General features: G+C 39.0%; 1 protein-coding gene across 6 annotated transcripts in view; it reads right to left on the reverse strand.

Moving 5' to 3' along the window:
- Positions 1-21044, reverse strand: part of tral (trailer hitch) — a 220629-nt gene that overhangs the window by 35254 nt on the left and 164331 nt on the right. For all 6 annotated transcript variants that reach the window (XM_067147534.2, XM_067147535.2, XM_067147533.2 and 3 more), the window contains exon 8: positions 15821-16062. In XM_067147534.2, the coding sequence (XP_067003635.1) occupies positions 15821-16062 (242 nt within the window). The remainder of the gene's footprint in view (positions 1-15820; positions 16063-21044) is intronic.

Raw genomic sequence — 21044 nt, forward strand, 5'->3', positions numbered from 1 at the left:
GTTCTATGGGGTATGGGAGCCGGCGCCGCACACGGGTGCCACTGTTAACCCAACGTCATCGGACACGATGACGCGCATTTGTCGCCAGTCACCAGGGATGGACACCGGAACAATGGCGTAACGTGATATGGTCTGACGAATCACAATTTCAACTGCACCATGCCGATGGGAGGCACAGTGTACGGTGCAGACCATATGAAGCGATGGATCCCGCCTGCCTCGAAGGTGTGGTCCAGGGCACTGGTGTCTCTTATGGTCTGGGGTGCATTTTCCTGGTATGGAATGGGCCCGCTAGTTGTTCTGGAAGAGATTTTGAATGGTACGCGGTATGTTGAGCTGCTCGGAAACCATCTCCACCCATTTTTGGCCTTCCAGTGCCCAGACGGTTTTGCGGTGTTTCAAGATTATAACACGCCGCCACATCGCTCCCACGTCGCCCGGGAATGGTTCCAGGAACATGCAGCGGAGGTCCAACGATTGCCATGGCCACCCATGAGCTCCGATATGAACCCTATCAAGCATATCTGGGATATCCTGGAACACAGGCTCTGTGCCATGGATCCTGCACCCACGAACTAGACCAGCATTGGCGGCCACTCTGCAAACGATTTCGTGTCAGCAGCATCCAGAGGATTATCAGGGAGTTGTCGACTCACTTCCACGGCGTCACACTGCAGTTCGCAGGGCCAGAGGAGGCCCCACACGCTATTAGGTGACTATCCCACGACATTTGCTAAGTCAGTATATAGTTAGTTTTAGTTAATCGTTTCACGCCATAATTTGTTTCATCTCATTAATTCCTCTGATGAGGTTATTAGGAAGGGCATACGGTCATAAAAACTCACTACAAAGATTTGTCTCAATATCTGACCCCATAGAGGAAAGAGAAAAGTATCGCATTATGCAATATTGATACAAAATAACTTAACGGCCAGTCATTTGTCAGTTGAGCAGTAGGTCTACCACACAGTAAACATGATTAAACCTGATCACGGCTTTCATTTGAAGTATCGCCTTGTGCCGCCAACTTCCCTGCTACCGGCGTGTTGTCATTCTAAGTGACGTAATTTTCACTGCCATCTCAGCCATGCACTGCAATTGCATAGCTACCAACTTTTAGAAATCAAAATAGGAAGATTTTTTAATTCTTGGATTTCGCCATATATATTGTGCCACGGTGTAAGTGAAAAAAGGACAGGATAAAAGGCATACATATCTGTTACAATGTCAACTGACCATTAAATTTAAAATCTTAAACCAGAAAACATAAAAATGGTTACAAGAAAATGTACCTAATGACTCCCATTTATGACAAATACATACGAATAACACAGTCGAACCTGGATATCCTAAACCTCCGTTACTCGAAGTAATGGAAATTTTCCGGCCGTTTGCCCTATTTTTCACATGTATTTACTTCTCTATTACACAAATTTCTAGATTTCCCGAAGCAAACATTTCCTCCCTTGAAGCAAGGAAATATTCTGCAACTCTAATTTTGTGCAACATTAACTGTGCAATACAGCATTTGTGGTTTGTGAGGAACAGTTAAGTATAGAAAGGGTTACATTGAAGCTGGGAACTAATGACAGGAACCGAAAAACTTGAACTTCTAGTGATCGGAAAATTGGCAAAGCCTCTCTGCTTCTCGGGTGTGAATTGATACAGATGTTGATTCCAATGGAAAACGGGAAATATCTGTCCCGAATGAGTAAATTATTTTTTATTATTATTTTTTATTATTATTATTATTATTATTATTATTATTAGGTGAAAAAAATGAAATGGCGTATGGCTTTTAGTGCCGGGAGTGTCCGAGGACATGTTCGGCTCGCCAGGTGCAGGTCTTTCGATTTGATACCCGTAGGTGACCTGCGCGTCGTGATGAGGATGAAATGATGATGAAGACGACACATACACCCAGCCCCAGTGCCAGTGAAATTAACCAATGATGGTTAAAATTCCCGACCTGCCGGGAATCGAACCCGGGACCCCTGTGACCAAAGGCCAGCACGCTAACCATTTAGCCATGGAGCCGGACATTAGGTGAAAGAACTTACAGAAGTTTCATATTCCTAGGTTTTCCATAACTGATCTATGTTCATTTATTTTTGGGTTGGCAATACTTCCTTTTCTTTCCGCCTGTTTTGAATCTAGCCAATCACAAATTTTTGTAATTTTCAACCAATCTCCCATTTCTTGTTCACTTTGAATCTGCCAATAAAATTTAAGAGGGTGTGTCCTGATTAGTCTTGAACGACCTCGAACCTTCCCTGAGGGTATATAAACTGCGGATTTTCATGTTTCCTTGTCAATTGATCACCATCTTGATAAGAGTGTGTGTGTGTTAAGGCAGGAGGCGGGGCCGCCTCTTTCGTCGGTCAGCAGAACATTTATAAGGTAATGGCCATGTTGCATCAGACTTTGCTGTCGACACTGCCAGCCATTTGCTGGCAGTGCCACCTGTTGGACACTTAAAGAAACAAAACAGTTAAAGGGAGTAATGGCTGCTATGTTTTTGTAAAGTGATGTGAGCTGTATAAAGAAGTGTTTTCAACATTAAATTCAGTGCAAACCAATTGTAAGACTTCCTTAAATATGTTCCTGCGTGTAATGGTATTACACAACATTTAGTGGCGACCGTGACAGGACATTTACGAGTTGAAGGAAGAATCATCGTACCCACGCGGACTATGGAGCGCGACAGCATCGATAAATTACTGAAACATAGGAGAGCGACAAGGACTTCGTTTTATTACATGTTATAAACCTCATTTTAGGTCCGTATTGAAAATTTAACAGTTCAACAATGATAAAGGTGTTTTAATTTATTCCACCTATTCAATACTTATATTATCACGTATAGTTGTTACATAATTAAATTCTTAGTTACATGGGACATGTTTCGCCCTCAATTAAGGGCATCTTCAGCCTAAATACAATAATCAAAAATACAACGTCCACTTTTTATTTAGTTGTATTTTTGATTATTGTATTTAGGCTGAAGATGCCCTTAATTGAGGGCGAAACATGTCCCATGTAACTAAGAATTTAATTATGTAACAACTATACGTGATAATATAAGTATTGAATAGGTGGAATAAATTAAAACACCTTTATCATTGTTGAAAAGGACTTCGTTTACGAAAACTACTAAACAGGTTAGTGATTTGACTGAAGAGGGAAATGTTAATATTACGCAACTTCAATCATTACCCACCTTGTCAGAAAATAAGATAGCAGTTTTGAACGAATTAGATTCTAAAGTGCTCGATTTGTTATTAGACGATGACAAGGCTGATATTGACAAGGAAATGGAAGGGGCTGATAAGTATCAGAAAAAGTATCTGGACCTTAAATTGCGTATTTCGGGAATACAGGTTCAACAAACCGAATATGAAGCAGGTAGTGTTGCTAGTAGGTCTAGCAACCAACAAACCAAGAAATAAGTTGCCAAAGTTAGAATTCCGCACTTTTGGAGGGGATTTAAAGGAGTGGTTACCATTCTGGAGTCAGTTCTCAAAAATTAATGAAGATCCCGAAATAGCTGTGGAGGATAAATTTCAATATTAAATACAGGCAACAGTAAAAGGATCACGTGCTAGGCAGGTGGTTGAGAGTTCCCCCCCGCCAAACACGAATAAATTACAGCAAAGCAATTGAAAGCCTAAAATCTTGTTTTGGCCAAGAAGATCTTGTGGAGGTTTATGTACGTGAACTGTTGAGGTTAGTTTTACACAAGGCCTCGCAATCCAAATCCAGAATTGCATTGTCTCAACTTCATGATCAGTTGGAAACACAGTTGAGGTCACTAGAATGGCTTGGTGTCAAAACGGACAAGTGTGCCTCTATGTTTCCCCTTGTTGAATCGTGCCTCCCCGAAGACTTATTAAGAATTTGGCAACGCAGTATTCCATTCACCTCTGCTACAAATGCGAAAGACCGTCTGGAGGGGTTAATGAAATCCCTGAAGTCAGAGGTGGAGAATAAACCTTGCTACATCTGGGTTTGACTTAAAGTGTGAAGGGGCAAAAGAAAAACTGAAGCACAAGGGGAAGGATTCAGACGACAACATTCTTACAGCTATGGGGTTATTAACATCGAATCAATGTACGGATGACAAATGTGTTTTGTGAGGGACATCATACCAGTACAGATTGCTTCTCCGTTGGAAAAATGTCAATGGAAAGTATACAGAAACTGTTAAGGAAAAAGGGGTGTTTCGTGTGTCTGAAATCAGGGCATATGGTAAAGAATTGTAAGGCAAAAAACATAAAATGTATAATTTGTGATGGAAAGCATGTTTTAATGTGCAGACAGTTGTTAGAAAAACAACATGTTGTCCCCAAAGCAGTTAGCAACAATGAAGAAAATGCAACTCATGAAGTCACATTGGCAAATGTTGACACTTCACCCAAGGTGTTGTTACAAACTCTTCGTGTAAATGTAAGATCTGATAAGAAGACAATGTGTTCGTGCTTTAGTGGATACGGGCTCCCAGCAGTCATACATTTTGTGAAGACGGGTTTAAAGATGGGTTACACTTCACTGCGAAAGGAGATCATCTCACATTCTTTTTGGTGGTGTAACAACACAACGGAATGAGCATGAAGTTTACAGGATGCGTGTAGGGGACCTGAACGATGAATTTCGGTTTAATTTTGAGGCTTTAGACCAAGAAGTTATCTGTGGAGACATTTCACATGTTACGGAAGGGGATTGGATGAACGAGATGAAGAAATTGAAGATAGATATCACTGATAATGAGAAAAGTTTGGGGCCTATAGAAATACTTATTGGTGCAGACGTGGCTGGCAAACTTCTAACGGGAAGAAGAGAAGTACTGTTGTGTGGTTTAGTTGCAGTAGACACATGTTAGGCTGGACTTTAATGGGAAAGATTCCTAATACCAAGAGAAGTGAAGAAAATGGAGGCTTGCTTGTAACTTCCATGTTTATTAAAGAGGCAAGTATTACTGATTTGTGGAGGTTGGATGTAAGGCATTTCGGACCCTGTAGAGAAAGTTACTAAGAAGGAACGAGAAATTGAAGTATAAGATCATTTCTTCCAAAGTGTTCATCGCACAGAAGAAGGTCGATATCAAGTTCGGCTGCCTTGGACTGAGAGGCATCCCGTCTTGCCATCAAACCTGAATCTTGCTGAAAGAAGACTGGGTTCGATGAGGAAGAAATTATCCAAAGACCTTTTTCGAGATTACAATGAAGTGTTTGAAGATTGGTTGGCTGAGGGAATTATAGAAGAAGTGCCTGAATCTGAACGTGTTCATTGTTGTCACTACTTACCGCATTGACCAGTTGTAAAGGAAAACTGCAACTACCAGAATCAGACCTGTTTTTGATGCTTCAGCAAAACTAGGCAGTTCTCCATCTTCAAATCAATGTCTTGAAACTGGTCCAAATCTGACTGAACTCATCCCAAATGTGCTGTTAAGATTTAAAGAAAAGAAAATAGGAGTGGTTGCTGATATTAAAAGAGCATTTTTACAGATTGGTATTCACCCTGAAGACAGGGACTTCCTCCATTTTTTATGGTGGAACTGTTATGAAAAACTGGAGGTTAGGGTATTCCGGCATGCAAGAGTGGTTTGTGGTGTAAAGTGTAGTCCTTTCCTCTTAGGATCTGTAATCGAACACCACTTATTGAGAAAAGAGGATTCAAATCATTCTCTTAAAGAAAAGTTACTGCACAGTTTTTATGTTGATAATGCTGTTTCTAGTGTGGACACTGAAGCTGTACTCAATGCATTAATGTCAGAATCGGTCAAAGTCACGGCAAAGGCTAAATTCGAGCTTAGGTGTTGGGAATGGACAAATGAAAAGTGTCAAGAGTGCTCATGATAACTTATTCTGCAGTACTGGGTTTGTTGTGGCATCAAGAAAGTGATGAACTCAAAGTTAACGTGAGTTGGATTAGAGATTTTCATTTTGACCCATTACCAAGAGAACAATCCTGTCGATCTCTCACAAAGTGTTTGACCCTATAGGTTTTAGTTGCCCTGTTATGTTGTGTCCTAAATTGCTCCTGCAGAAAATGTGGAAGATGGAATTTGACTGGGATACAGAAGTTGACGATACTATCAAGAAAGAATTTCTGTTGTGGTATGAAGAACTCCCTCAATTAGAAGAAATTGGCATCCCCCGATCGGTACAGAAACCTGTGAATATAGAGGAATGCACTTTACACACCTTTTGTGATGCCAGTCAAAAGGCATATGCTGCAGTAGTTTTCCTCAGGGAAGAGGCAAGCGACAATGTTCAACTTCATCTGTTGGCGGCCAAGACACGAGTCTCTCCTGTAAAGAAGATTTCTATGCCTCGTTTGGAGCTTATGGCTGCAACTATAGGAGCAAGGCTTGCAAAGTCAGTTCTGGACGGATTGGGATGGAAAAATGTGAAGACTTTGTTCTGGAGCAGTTCTACTACAGTTTATTGCGTGGATTACCAGGGGAGACAAATGGACAGTCTTTGTTAGAAATCGAGTTGATGAAATTAGGAAAATCACTTACTGTGAATTTTACAAGTATGTCCCAGGGGAACTGAACCCTGCAGATTTACCTTCCAGGGGCTGCAAAACTAAACAATTCGTTGCTTCTAGATGGTGGGAGGGACCTGCATGGTTGAAGGAATCATCAGGAATGTGGTTTGCTTGCAATGATGATCCCAAAGAAGATAAGATCAACATGGAAAAGGTTAGATCCCCAGCTGTTGCGAATGTTAACTGTTTGGTTTCAGAGAACCAAAAGGACTGGTATTTCAAATACTTCTCTAATTTTATAAGAATTGTCCGCATGTTGGGGTGGTTGCTAAGGTTTATACGTAATAGCCGCTTACCTACAGATCTGCGTCAGAGAAGTGAATTAATTGTGGAAGAGTATGCCACTGCAGAAAGAAGAGTTGTTCGGTTTATTCAAGAGGACTCCTTTTCTGGGTTAAGGGACAACAAACTGCGAACGCTCAAGTGTTTCAAGACCATGAAGGAATAATTAGGCTGAAAACTAAGATCACCTACCGAGATGCCCATGAAGACTTTCGTCAGCCTGCAGTACTTCCATCACAACACGAGGTAGTAAAGAGGTTAATCGTGACGGAACACAAGATACAAGGACATGTAGGATTGCAAATGCTGCTAAATAACCTCAGGGAACGCTATTGGATTTTAAACGGTCGGAAAGCTATCAGGTCGGTTTTGTCCAAGTGAGTCATGTGCAAGACACGCAGTGAAAGACATCTTAAAGTTATTTGACCTCCAATTCCATCCAGTCGAGTACGGGATGCTGCCGTGTTCGAGATTGTTGGACTGGACATAACCGGGCCCTTATATCTACAAGGTGGAATTAAAATGTGGGTGTGCCTCTTTACTTGTGCAGTGTTTAGAGTAACTAGTAACTATTTCCAAATTATTCCCCATAATAAACTACAACCTAAACAAATTCAGTAACCTAAGTAAACTTGAAATTCAAGACTTCATGTCTATTTTAAAATTGGTTCTCAATAATAATTATTTTACCTTTGATAACACCATTTATCAACAAGACGGCTTGGCTATGGGCTCACCAGCTTCAGGCATTCTTGCTGAAATTTACCTTGACTTCTTAGAAAACACAAAAATCAATAATAATTTCTCCAACATCCTCTTTTGGGCCAGATATGTCGAAGACACTTTGGTAATTTTAAATGAAGAATCAACCAACGCAGCCTCTACACTTATTCATCTCAACAACTTAGACTAACATTAAATTCACCCTCGAATCAGAACACAACCGAACTCTTAACTTTCTAGACTTAACTATCACTAGACATCCTCCTTTATCTTACAAAATATTCAGAAAACCAACCCAAACAGCAACCACAATACGACAAGACTCTTCGCACCCTCAAGCACATAAATGTGCTACTTATAACAGCTTAATTTTTCGTGCCTTCAACACCCCTATGTCTAAAAAAGATTTAGATAATGAATTGAACACCATCCTTAACATCGCTAAATTAAATGGCTTTAACAACTCCTTCATAAACAACAAATTCAAACACCGTCCTAAAACCACTTTATCTGAAGACATAACAAAACCAACTGCATTTTCCACTTTCACTCAAGATGCTTACAAAATAACTAATATTTTTTAAAAACACAACATGAAAATTTCTTTTATAACTAACAATAGAAATTTCGATATTTTACACAACTCTAAATCACTAAATAAATCTAATGCTTTTTCTAAATCTGGAGTATACAGATTCAAATGTAACAACTGCAACTCCTCCTACATCGGACAAACTGGCCGCAACTTCAATATCAGATACTCCGAACATATCAACGCCATTAAATACAATAGATTCTCTGCCATAGGACAACACATACAAGACTCCAAGCATAGTTTCACCAATATTGAAAAAGACATGAAAATACTTAAAATCATAAACAAAGGCCCCCCACTTAAACACTACTGAAAATTGCTTTATTCACCTTGATCAATACTTCAACCCTAATTTCAATTTAAACAACATTTCTGAAAAACCCAACATCCTTTTCGACTTCCTAATTCTTCTCAAAAATTCTAAATTTCAAAACCCCAATTCTATTTTTCATGCCTTACAAAGTTCCTAACCACATTTTCTACCTCCAATAACCCACCCTCCTAACCCACCCTGAACTACCCCTCCATCTCCCTATCTTATCCTTCCTCAACACCATTTAACTTCAATTTCTTTTATTCTTCTCTTATTCCACTATTCCTCTTAAAAAAAATATCCACCTTCATTTTGGTTTTTCTCATTCATACTCAACTCCTGCCTTGCGCCGATTTCGACTACTTCAATCATGACCTGAATTTTTTAAGTTTTAAAAAATTGCGCACTGTGCATATACGTTTTCATTAACTTTTGTTCCCGGTATTGCACTTTTTTATTTTTTCTCTTCACAATTGTTGTTTTCACATCAACTGTTCTAAGAATTCTATAGGAGCACAATTACTTATTCAATTATATTGAATTATATCTATCTATATATTCACTTTCCCGCAACCGAAGAAAATTACTGGATCATCAACCTATTCTCCATTTTACTTTGGCGTTTGAAACCACAGTGCCTGATGTTAAAAATTTCGCGCTGATCACCGGGAGCTGGCAAGTCACTTCAATAGATCTACTCATCTTCAACTCCTGAACGATTATGGATCTTCATATGTGTTCGATTATGATATGACTTTGTGCCTGACAGTGTTTAAAAACTAGCTCATTTAACCGTTCTCCGCTATTCATAAACATTATAAGACTTTGCCTAACACTGCGTGTGCCATACTGCCGCTCAGAAAATTACGCACCGTTTTCTTTTAAGTGACTTACATTTTATCACCTCTTCTACTGATCCGGAGTGTACTTGATCTGTTATCTCCTTTTCCTATTCATTGTTTATCATGTTTTAATCAACTGATGATGACCTGGACTAGGGTCGAAACCGGTACCACTTCTACTTATTAAATAAGAATGTAATTCACTACATTTCTTATTCTTTTGTACTGAATAGGTTGAATCTTTTTATCAATTATTTCAATTTTAACTGTAATATTCTTGAATACGGAACAATGAAATTTTTAACTTTAAATTCTGAACCATACACGATTCCAGTGTAGATGTACTTAATGTAGACCTCAATTCTTTATATCAACTGTCTGATACACTTAATATAGAAATACAACATTACTTAAGGATTTATAGCAGAGAAGAGCATATGGGCAGCAAAAGGAAGTGACGATCGAGTAAGTATCATTGTCTCACAAGCACTGAAACAAGGAGAATTTAGCAAAAATGCTTGAAAAGACTGAACATTTTTCCTTTTTTTTCTCTCTGTAGAAAATGATTTTGTGATAATGTCAGCTTTTCTGTAATAATTTCCCCTTTTAACCATAACGCCGTAATCGTGAGCTGAAATCCGTAATTACGGACATCCGTAATAGTTTGCGCCTCTGTGACATTACCTTACATTGTTATATTTTAGGATTTAGGATTTTTGTGTTAGGACTTTTTGACCACTATAAATATCTTGGTTATAATTAGTATTCTGTCTTGTTTAATAGGTTATTTTAGCTTAACAATACAGATGAACAAGGCCCAATTCGAGTCAAAAAAGCTCTTGCGATTTCCTTATAAGAAATTTTGCCCAACTAAATTAGTCTTCCTCAATATACATAAGACTTTTGACATCCTCAACCAACCCACATCCAGGTGACTCCACTATATTTACATGTCCCCAGGAAACTAACAGTTTAACGTCGCACCAACACAGATAGGTCTTAATGATGGGATAGGAAAGTGCTAGGAGTCTGAAGGGAGCGGCTGTGCCCTTAAGGTACAATCCCAGCATATTAGCCTGGTGTGATAATGGCAAACTAAGGAAAACTAGAATTGCTAACGGTGGGGTTCGAACCCACTATCACTCAAATGCAAGCTGACAGCTGTGCGACACTAACCGCATGGCCAACTGGCCGAGTAACAGATGTTATAATGGATCTGCAAGTTGGAAATACAATCCAAATAGAATGTAGAGGTGAAAAGACTAATCCTATCAGCATAGGTCATGGTGAAATGCAAGGGTACCCACCTGTTTCCAGCTCTGTATAATCTTGCTACGGACTGTACATATTCTCCAAGATCTACCTATGCCATTGATGCTTCCATGGCCCGTACTTATAGACATGATATAGGCTTTTGGGCTGTGCCATGTCAAGAAAATAAGGTGAAATTCTTTACGTTTAGCAGAGATCTTTGCTCTATATCATCAGAAGAAATCTCGACTGTCCACGAGAAAGGCTTATTAAACAATGAGCTTTGAATTTAGACGTTATAATAGAAGTGAAAATGGGACATTTATTCATCACCAGATGGCTCCCCGGATGCAGAACCAACAGAATCAGTCTGAGAGGGTCACATAACATAACGTGTACATAACATATGACAGGTGTATGACATTGACAAGCCCGGGCAACTCGCCCAAACATTTGACAAATGACGATCACGAGTGGTTGCATGACCAGTTCTCAGGTCAATGGATTGGCAGACATGGAACACATGAATGGCCGCTTCACATTGCAGATCTTATGCCCCGTGAAGTTTTCCTTTGGGGATGGCCAATGAAAAAAACCAAGAACCTTGGATGAATTGGAAACCAACAACCTCTGCTTGGCCTACTAGAATCGTTTGCTGGGCTAAGTGGTTCCGACAGTTCAGGCACTGGCCTTCTGACACCAACCTAGTACGTTTGATCTTGGCTCAGTCCGATGGTATTTTAAGCTGCTCAAATACGTCAGCCTCATTTCTGTAGATTTACTAGCACATAAAAGAAGTCCTGAGGGACTAAATTCCGGCAAAACGGTGTCTGAAAATCGTAAAAATTTAGTTAGGGTGTAAAGCAAATATTATTAATGATATTATTATTATTATTATTATTATTATTATTATTATTATACCTTTGAAATTTAGCTAGCCTCTCAGTTAAATGAATTTTAATGTTTTATTATGTTATTCCCTAGGTTACTGTAATATTTAACCCTTCCAATATCTTATTAACCATATGTTGATTTAAGGCTTTCAGTACAACCTGTCCATGAGAGTTGCCTCAGTAGTTGAGGGAGTCCAGTATTAAATAAAATTTGGTAACACCCAAGCTGAGGGCCACACAACAACATACATGGCTATTGAATCTGTAGTGGATCTCAGAGACATTGATCAACTTATTGTTCATTAACAGAAGTATAAGAATAGAGTCGGGAGATTCATAAGGCCATACAGAATCACACGCTTTAGACACATTGCAAAGCCTTTGAGCACTTGAAATATTTTCAAGATTTATCCCAGACTAGCAATGATTTAAAGTTCTCGTGTGGTAAAATAATCACAGCGAGAATGACTTTCATGCCTCCAAGCCCACACCGGAAACAGTGAAATGACACATTATTCAGTGTGCATTTAAAGCACAGAAAGCAAGTTAAACTAAGGTAAAGTGCACAATATTGCAATATGTATAATCGTTTTGCACCTTTCTTTGCTACTTTTAATGTATAGTATTTAATACGTAGGTCGAGTCATAAGTCATGGCAACTATTTTTTTTTCTCGCGAACAGGAGACAACACGGAAAATCTAACATATGCATTTGGAAACGTACGGTATGTATGTGCGTATGATGCCACTAGATGGTGTATGTAAACAACAGTGTGGGTCTAAGCACGCCCCCAAGTGCAGTGTGTGAATGAGAGCATAACAAAAATGGAAGTCCACAAGCAGAAGCAACGATCGTATATTAAAATAGCAGTTCTCCGCGGCAAAAATGCATGCCAATGCCATGCAGAGCTGCAGGAAGCAAAGTCAAGAAGCCATTACGTGGACAATGGTTTACTAACAAAGAGGACATCATAACAGCATTTTGGAGAGAGGTGTCGCATGTTAGTGATATACATGCAGTGAATGGTATTCAGCGCCTGCCCCACCGCTGGCAACGCACAGTGGAAACCTTGGGTGATTATTTCGAAGGTCTGTAACCAGTGGAGACCTGTCCTTTATATGTAGCCCTGTGTATTTGCTGTCTATACCATAATAAAACAAGCTTTACCAATGGCCTAGGTTCTGTCACTTTCCTACGAGAATCTCCTGAAGTCAGAATTTGTCTTCAGGCACTATGCATAAGTACATGCCCTATATTTCCAAATGCATATCTTAGATTTTCCGTGTTGTCTCCTGTTCACGAGAAATAAAATAGTTGCCATGACTTATCACTCGACCCTCGCATATGTAAATAACAAAAGTTTTAGTGTTTGTACAATAAATATTAGAAAGGATTTGTTACATTTATTCTACATGACAATTGTGCATTTATTCTGGTTTTGATTATCTAGAACCTCTTCTAAACTGGACCTTGTCCACAATAGAAATACAGTAGAAGTCCGATATAGCGAGTACGGCATATAACGAGAACTCCGTTATAGCGACGACTTTTCTGTCCCTTCCAAATTCCTATATTAAACTGTGTATCGTCCTTCGGTTACAGAGAGAACCCTATCACTGGCGCATCCGTTATTACGAGCGATTAAGCGTGCGCGATTTTTTTCGTTACCGATATTTATGCACCCCAGCGATGATATTGCATGCGATCGATTACCTTCGGCATCGTTTTCTCGCTATGTGCACTAGCAATTTCTCTCGTCGACATTCGAAGCCGATGTTGGAGTCGATTAGTAATACCCGTCGACAGCTGTTCCGTAAAGAAAATTTGAAATGAAGGAGAACATATTTTCGTAATAAATGCGTAAATAACGTGTCCGATAACGGTTGTTAACTCGTTAAAAATTAAGGCCGACTAAACGTCCGCTTAATTTTGAGGCTAAATACTGCAATTAAGAATGGGATACACCTCGAGATATGGCAGAGTGTTTAATTGATTTCAGAGGTTAGTTTATATTTTGACGCGTCTGGTTAAATTACGGAAAGGCTATTATGAAAATTTATAGCGAGAAAGTTATACTTTCTCTATTGGTGCTTTAAGTGTGTTTTCATCATACGTATAGTACTGTTAAGTTAGGATACGTGACGCTGTTTGAATAAGAAAACTGAAACATTTGCAACAAAATGTGATCGATCATCTTCGGTACAGTATAGTTTTCTCACTTTGTGCATTTGCGAGCTCACTCGTTGACATTCACAGGCGATGTTGGAGTTGATTAGTAATACCCATCGATTGCTGTTCTCTAAAGAAAATTCGAAATGAAAGAGGATAACACGTTTTCATAATAAATGCGTAAATAACGTGGCCGATAGCAGTTGTTAACTCGCTAAAATTAAAGACAAATTAACGATATCTTAATTTTAATGTTATATACGGGAATTAAGTAAGAATGTGAAGCACCTCAAGATATGGCAGAGTACATCACTGATTTCAGAGGATATTTCATACCTTATGGCGTCTAGTTACGGCTATTTACATGTAAACTTTTCGCGAGGAGGTTATTTCTCTATATGCGTTTCAAATATATTTTCATGATAGGCTACATATACGGTTAGGTTAGGTGACGCTGTTTGAAGAAGAAAGCTGAGGTGTTTGCCACAGAAATCTCTGGAGTAATACCGAATTTCTCCGAATCCAAAACTTTTTTCTTTTCTCAGAATCATATGCGAAAACTCAAGGGTTGTTGCATTCACGGCCTAACAGTAAGTTAATGGATACCACTGGTAACTACCGCGGTAACCACACTGCTTTTCACACACGCACAGAACTCGTTGACAATAAACGACCGCCTCTTTACTACACATCGCTAGCCGCGACAACCGATTGTACAGTGCCTGTGTGTTTGTCAAATCTGCAGAATGGCATCATAACATGCGACCCTTCGAATTCTTAGAAAAGCCATGGCTACTCAGTGACAGTGTCATAACGCGTCTATTGTACATGACACTTAGTAAAATTAAGGTTAATAGACAGCAGGAATATTTTTTGTGATAGATAGTCGTACTGTAAAGATACGTGGAAAAGGTATTGCCAGCAATTTGTCAACGGGTTCTAGTCGATATTATGGTGCCAATTTTAAGTTAATGTTTATTAAACATTCGGAAATGTAGAATAATTGTGCAGCCGCAAGAAAATACGGCACAGGCCTAACTAAAGCCAATATTTGGCGTTAGCGTGAAGACAAAGAGCTAAAAAAAAATGCGTACTGTACAAAAAATGCATTCAGTGGTCCGCAACAAGGACGATTTAAAGAAGTAGAAGATGAAATTGTGAGGTATGTGCACGAAAAACGCAAGGGCGGAATGGCCATACCGTGGTGCAATAAACTCGTTTGTTGACTTTCAACGTTCGCGATTAGGCCTATACATCGCTAGCCGCTGAATTTGGCCGAACCCGACAAGCGAGACGTGCGTGTAGCGGAAGCCGGTTATATCCGACGCTGCGTAATAAAAGTAACAGTTTTATAGACAGAAGGAATAATTTCCTGATGGATCGTTGCATTGTAGAGACGCATGGAACAGGTATTACCGGAAAATTTTCAATGAGTTCTTTTCGGTATTATGATACCAATGTTAAGTTAATGGTCCTCACACCCGCGGAATAAAGAATAATTGAGCAGCCGCAACAAAAAAAAAAAAAACGGCTTGACGAAAGTCAATCTTCGGCGTCTAAAAATGCATAGGCCTACTGTAAAACAAGGCATTCATATGATTTTACAAACTTCTTTCTGAGCCTGATTTAAATTTTTTGAAGGATTCGGAGAAATACGGTACTATATTTTTTTCAGAATAAAATTAAACACACACATTCACGTAGTATCGGATTACAAAAAATAACAAACAAGTAAGCCGTAGTGTGGATAACATCTGCGGAAACGCAAGTTTTGAACAAACTGATTGCCGTTTCATACCGATTTTAATGTGCATGAAGGGTTTTCCGACTTTTATACAAAAATCGGATATAACGACAATCCGTTATAGCGAGTAATTTTTTCGCTGTTATGAATTCACGCTATAACGGACTTCTACTCTATCTGACAATTACAGGCTCAATCTTTTATCATGAATTTATAAAATTATAGAATAAGCTACGCAAGTTTCTGATTTAATCTTTACTCACTTGGTCATCCCTATTTCACAAAAAAATTTCACAAATTTCCAATATGCATTGCACTTTGGTGAAAAAGGATCAGAATTCAATATGTTGCTAGACAATCACTCTGACGTAGTTTTCTGTATCAGTTTAAAATTATGTAAGATAGTTAGCAATCCTCTGATAGCAAATCTCAAAAGTTCTGCATATACTTACTTTGCTGTTGTACTGGACGAGACTGGGAGTTGTTCATGCCAACTCCACTAATAGAATTATTACTACGGCTATTCCCACGGTTACCTCCTTGGCTCCTATATCCACCACGGTATTTCCCTCGATACATGTTGCCACGATTATAGTAACCTCTTGCTCTGTAACTGCCACGACGAGCTGCTACCACGCCAAATGTCTCTGTGTTCAGCTTGCACTCTGTTATCCAGTCTGTCCGCTGTGAGCGTCTGTGCAAAAAAGAAACCACACATCACTGATACAAGAAGAAGGAAAGAACTTTGTTTAATTCAATGATATTCACTAAATTAGATTAAAGCGATCCTAACCCATTTAATGAGGAATGCGGTGTGTGATGCATGATAAGGCCTATTCCCTGGTGAGCAACCATGCAATGTTTAGGCTTTTTTGTTTTTGTTTGTTTTTCCCCTCTGTGTGTGTGTGCACGCATGTGGTAACTGCTTAGTGCAAAAAGGATTGTCAGTGTTTCCCTCACAGTCTCATTGTGCTAAGTGTACGCAAATGTATGAATGGGTGAATTATATTTTTATGATATTGACAAGATTTGTAGGCAATTTTAGAAAGTATTGTTTAGACTGTAGTGTATATGATGTTTCTAACTCCATTTTGCATATTTATAACGAAAAGATGTTATCTGTCAAATGTTAATGATGGAGATGGTCTATTTAAGAGAAAAATCTACAACTAGTGATTGTGAATCAGTGCATTTAAAGAATATTACAGGCCCAAGTTCTTCAGAACATGATGAAGTAGGACTATTCAATCGCATGCTATGTAACACCACTGTGATAACTGAAAAATACCGATAGTAGTGGCGAGTGGTTTCCTTGGACCCATACTTTTATTAGAGTTGTTCAGGATAATTTTTGGTATAAACTACTCCATGCATGCTAAGCAAACGTTTTTAAGCACCAGATAGATGATCATGGATATTGTAAAAATAGTATAGCCTACCATACCAAAATAGAGTAAAGTACTGATTTATTACCAGAATATTTTGTGTTAATGGTCAAATGTGATGCAACGTGCAAAACTGTCATGTTCTAGTGTTGTATTAACAGCAGTTGACTTTGCTTTGAAGAAAGAAGAGGTGACGTACATTCCTTTGCATTGTAAAAAAAAGAGAAATAAAGAAGAATGCAAGCATTTGCATTGACGTGGTTGAATAAGATTTATAATAGTATAAATCAGTTGTGTGTCCAAGAACTGTGTGTTTATACTAGTCAAAGGAAGCAGAGGTTATAGTAAAGCGTGATGTATCAGCGAGAATAATATAAAGATAACCAAAATCTGGATGTGAATGTTGTCGGTGATTTTAAGGTCACATAAGAATATATATATATATATATGATCCGTATATTTCAAACCAAGATGTGTACACGGCTGGAATTGTGCGAAGCAGTATATGCCAGATACAAAATACTATTCTGACGCTCTATTTGAGATTGCAGGAACCAGAAGACATGTCCGAGTATATTAAGTACAAGGAACACACCACCTACATAATGGTGCAGTATTAATCCTCTTAGTGCCAGGCTCAGGTGCTCACAGTATGCCAAGAGTGCCAGACAGATTTAGAGAATTTTGCATGTTCTCACTCTCTGGACTCAACAGTTCACGAATGTTATAACTATGACTTCAAAATTTTAATTGAATGTTAACAAGAATACACTCTTACTGCTGAACTAAATTAAAACACTAAAATGCCCTTGGGTATTTTGAAAAAAATATTTTCCACACAATTTTCAAACACCAAAATTTAAAAATCAGAAACAAAACAGGAAAAACAGAAAATTTAACTCAACGATATATATTGATGACTTCTTTGCAATGTCCTATTTCAGATGAATAAACATGTAAAGTTTCACATTTTTATCTTTAGTATTTTAAGAGTTATGTACAGTGGTATCGTAATATACAATTGGCATGGCCAACAATGGGATCGAACCTGGCACATTGTTTGTAGTCAGGGTGACCAGATGGTGATGGATTATCATTGTTCACCAAGATGAAAAAATCTCAAGATCAATTGGAATCTTTTATGTGAACATATTTCCAAACCATGGAATATAACGGGAATTTTGTACCCAGTAAGAAAATATGCTCAGCCCTCTAGCTATAGCCATTTCCAACAAAACAGCAAAGAAAGCCTTCATTTCAATCAATGTAACCGGGTGCCACTGCTGTGCTCTGGCATGTGGTGACAAGACATGGAACCTCATAACTACAGAGACAAACATATGAGAAATCATAACAGAGCCGTGAAAAATAAAATAAAAATACGCTACAGGTATGCGTCTAATGAAGGGGCGTGTCTCAGGCCAGGAGTATCAATCATGTGAGGGTTGGTATTTTGCATCTTGACCTACCGTATTTCACGGCATAATCGTCCCACTTTTTATACCAAAATTTTCGAAAAAAATTGTAGGGTGCGACCATTATACGATGAATATTTAATACCAGTATTTGTATTACTCAAAAAAATGTAATTATAACTAAATTGTATTTGATACAAATTTAAGATGCACGTAATACTCGCGTTTATACATCACAATAATTAAAATAGTCTAAAACAAAATTCATAATTTTTCGCAACAATTCGGCGAACGTTTTTCCAACCTGAAAATAAAAATGAACGTATTAAGTTAATTTGTCATTAATTTGAGTATTAAAGTTAAAATATTACACTTGCAAAAAATTATCTCTTTGTTGTGAAATGCGGACTTACCGGTACGCAATTTATTCCAAACCTTCGGTGTCGCTATTGCAGGTTTCGCTATCTGATGCGCCGTCCTCGCCTCTGTTAATACCAGTATCAGATTCTTCGTCTCCCTGCCACACTGCGTCATCTTCGGAACCGTCTAGTGCATTCGAAATCCCAGTCCTTTTGAAGCTCTTGGAGACTAGTTCACGTGGTATAAGATCCCAACTCTTCTTCACCCACGAGCATAACAAGTCCAAGGGTGGACGCCTGATATTTCCGGCGGGCGTCAATTGCTGATCGCCGCTCATCATCCACTCGTTGTAAAATCAACGTAAGTGGTCTTTAAATGGTTTATTAACACATACCGTACGTCTAGTGATTGCAAAGCAGATGTTAGGCCACCAGGAATGACTATCTGTCGTGTCTTATTTGTAGTGAGAATTTGCTTCACTTCGTTCACGAGGTGACCTCGGAAACTAAAACAAGCAGAGCTGGTTGTTTTAGTAGTGCACCAGGTCTTCTATTCCACACAGTTTTAACCCAGTCCAGCATGAGTTCTACGTCCATCCAACCCTTTGGTTGCACTCGTACATGAATTCCACGGGGAAACTGTATATTCTTAGGCATCGTTTTCCTCTTGAAAATGATGTAAGGCAGCAACTTTCTCCCGTCAGCTGTAATGGCTAGCATTGCCGTGCATCGCAACTTCTCACTACCGCTGGTTTTCATTAATACACTCCGTGATCCTTTTAGCGCAATAGTGCTGTTGCGAGGCATATCAAAAAAGATTGGAGTCCGATCGGCATTACCGATTTGAGAAAGCAAGTACGAAGTTTCCTTGCGCAAACGTATGACAAATCGGTGAAAATTTACAATCTTGTCCGTGTAATCAGCAGGCAACTTTTGGCTTAGTGTTGTTCTCCTTCGCACTGACAGATTGTGTCGTCGCATGAACCCCTTAATCCACCCACGAGTCGCCTTAAACTGAGTTACTGGTATGTTGTGTTTGCGCGCTACCCCCTGTCCCTTAATTTGTAACATTTCATAGATACACTGCAGCCATTGTTACGTATTTCACTGACGTACCTAAACACTTCTTCGTCAATTATAGGAAACTTCCCTGTTTTAGGACCTCCAAACGCGCGTCTAGAAGGGTTTGTGCTTTTTAGCTTGTTTTTTTACTTTCCGCCAGTCACGCACCAACTTTTCACTCACAGAAAATTTTCTTTCTGCAGCTCTGTTCCCGTGCTGTTCAGCGAAGGCAATTACGCTTAGCTTGAAGCCCGCAGAATAGTTTCTATATTTACCCATTATCGCTTATAAATGCTTCACACGTTAATGTTTTGCGATATAAATGACTTTCCGTAATTGTTCACTATTAAAACAAATTATTTCTGCAAACACCCAAAACACAAATTAAAAACTTAAATTCTCATGCACACATGTCTACAGTAATCACGTAAATCTGAAACAAATAAATGCATCTGTGATCTGTCCATTCCAGAGCAGCCAATACTGTTAGGCAGCAAGGAAGCATGCAACAATTTATCAGTTTAGCTCGTTGGTTGCGACACACTACTGCGCTTGCGCAAAGCTCGCAAACCGGAGCTCTAGCTAGCGCGGTGTAAATCTACTGTATAGTTGACTGTATTCCGAGACGTCAGTAACAAACATTCATTTTTTTCAATTTCTTTTAAACATACGGTAATTAGGTTAATATTTCTTCCCAGTTATTGATGATTTTACATTTCATTACTGACGAGTTTATAAAATAAAACTTTAATAGCATTGGATAATAATTATCTTGACTGCTTGGATAAAAGTTTTCATCCCATGCCCGGACACTTATGACGTAGTAGTAAGATAAGAGTCTAGCGATGACAACTGAGACATCGTAAATAATTCGGCTGAATAATTCCGTGGAAATCTGCGTTATCGTCTTGGATTTCACTTCGTGCGCAATAACACAGGAGCCGGCCCCATGGTGTAGGGGTAGCGTGCTTGCCTCTTACACGGAGGCCTCGGGTTCAATTCACGGCCGGGTCAGGGAATTTTACCTGTATCTGAGGGCTGGTTCGAGGTCCATTCAACCTACCTAGCCGGTATTTCCTGGCGACGTTGCCGATAAGCGATAACTTACAGCCTTACGTATTTCAAATGGGAACTCATAATATGTAGGTGGTGAATAAATAGTACACTGTCTCGCGACCACGTTGTCAAACTGCCGATAGTCTACCGGTAAGCCATGCGTCGTACATATACCGGTATTATTTATTTATACGTTGTGCAACATGTCGCAAACGTGACTGTGTTGCCAAATTGCCCATAAACCATACACGTATTTAAATTGCGCATTCATGTGCAACTTACGTTGCAGTTCCATTTACCTTTTAGCCAGATTAGTGAACAAATTTGGACGTGCGACGATTATGTAATTAAAGGTTTAAAGTCCGATTTTTGTATTGAAAATAAAGGATGCGACGATTA

This window comes from Anabrus simplex, chromosome 5, assembly GCF_040414725.1.
Source record: "Anabrus simplex isolate iqAnaSimp1 chromosome 5, ASM4041472v1, whole genome shotgun sequence".
Classification (NCBI taxonomy): Eukaryota; Metazoa; Arthropoda; class Insecta; order Orthoptera; family Tettigoniidae; genus Anabrus; species Anabrus simplex.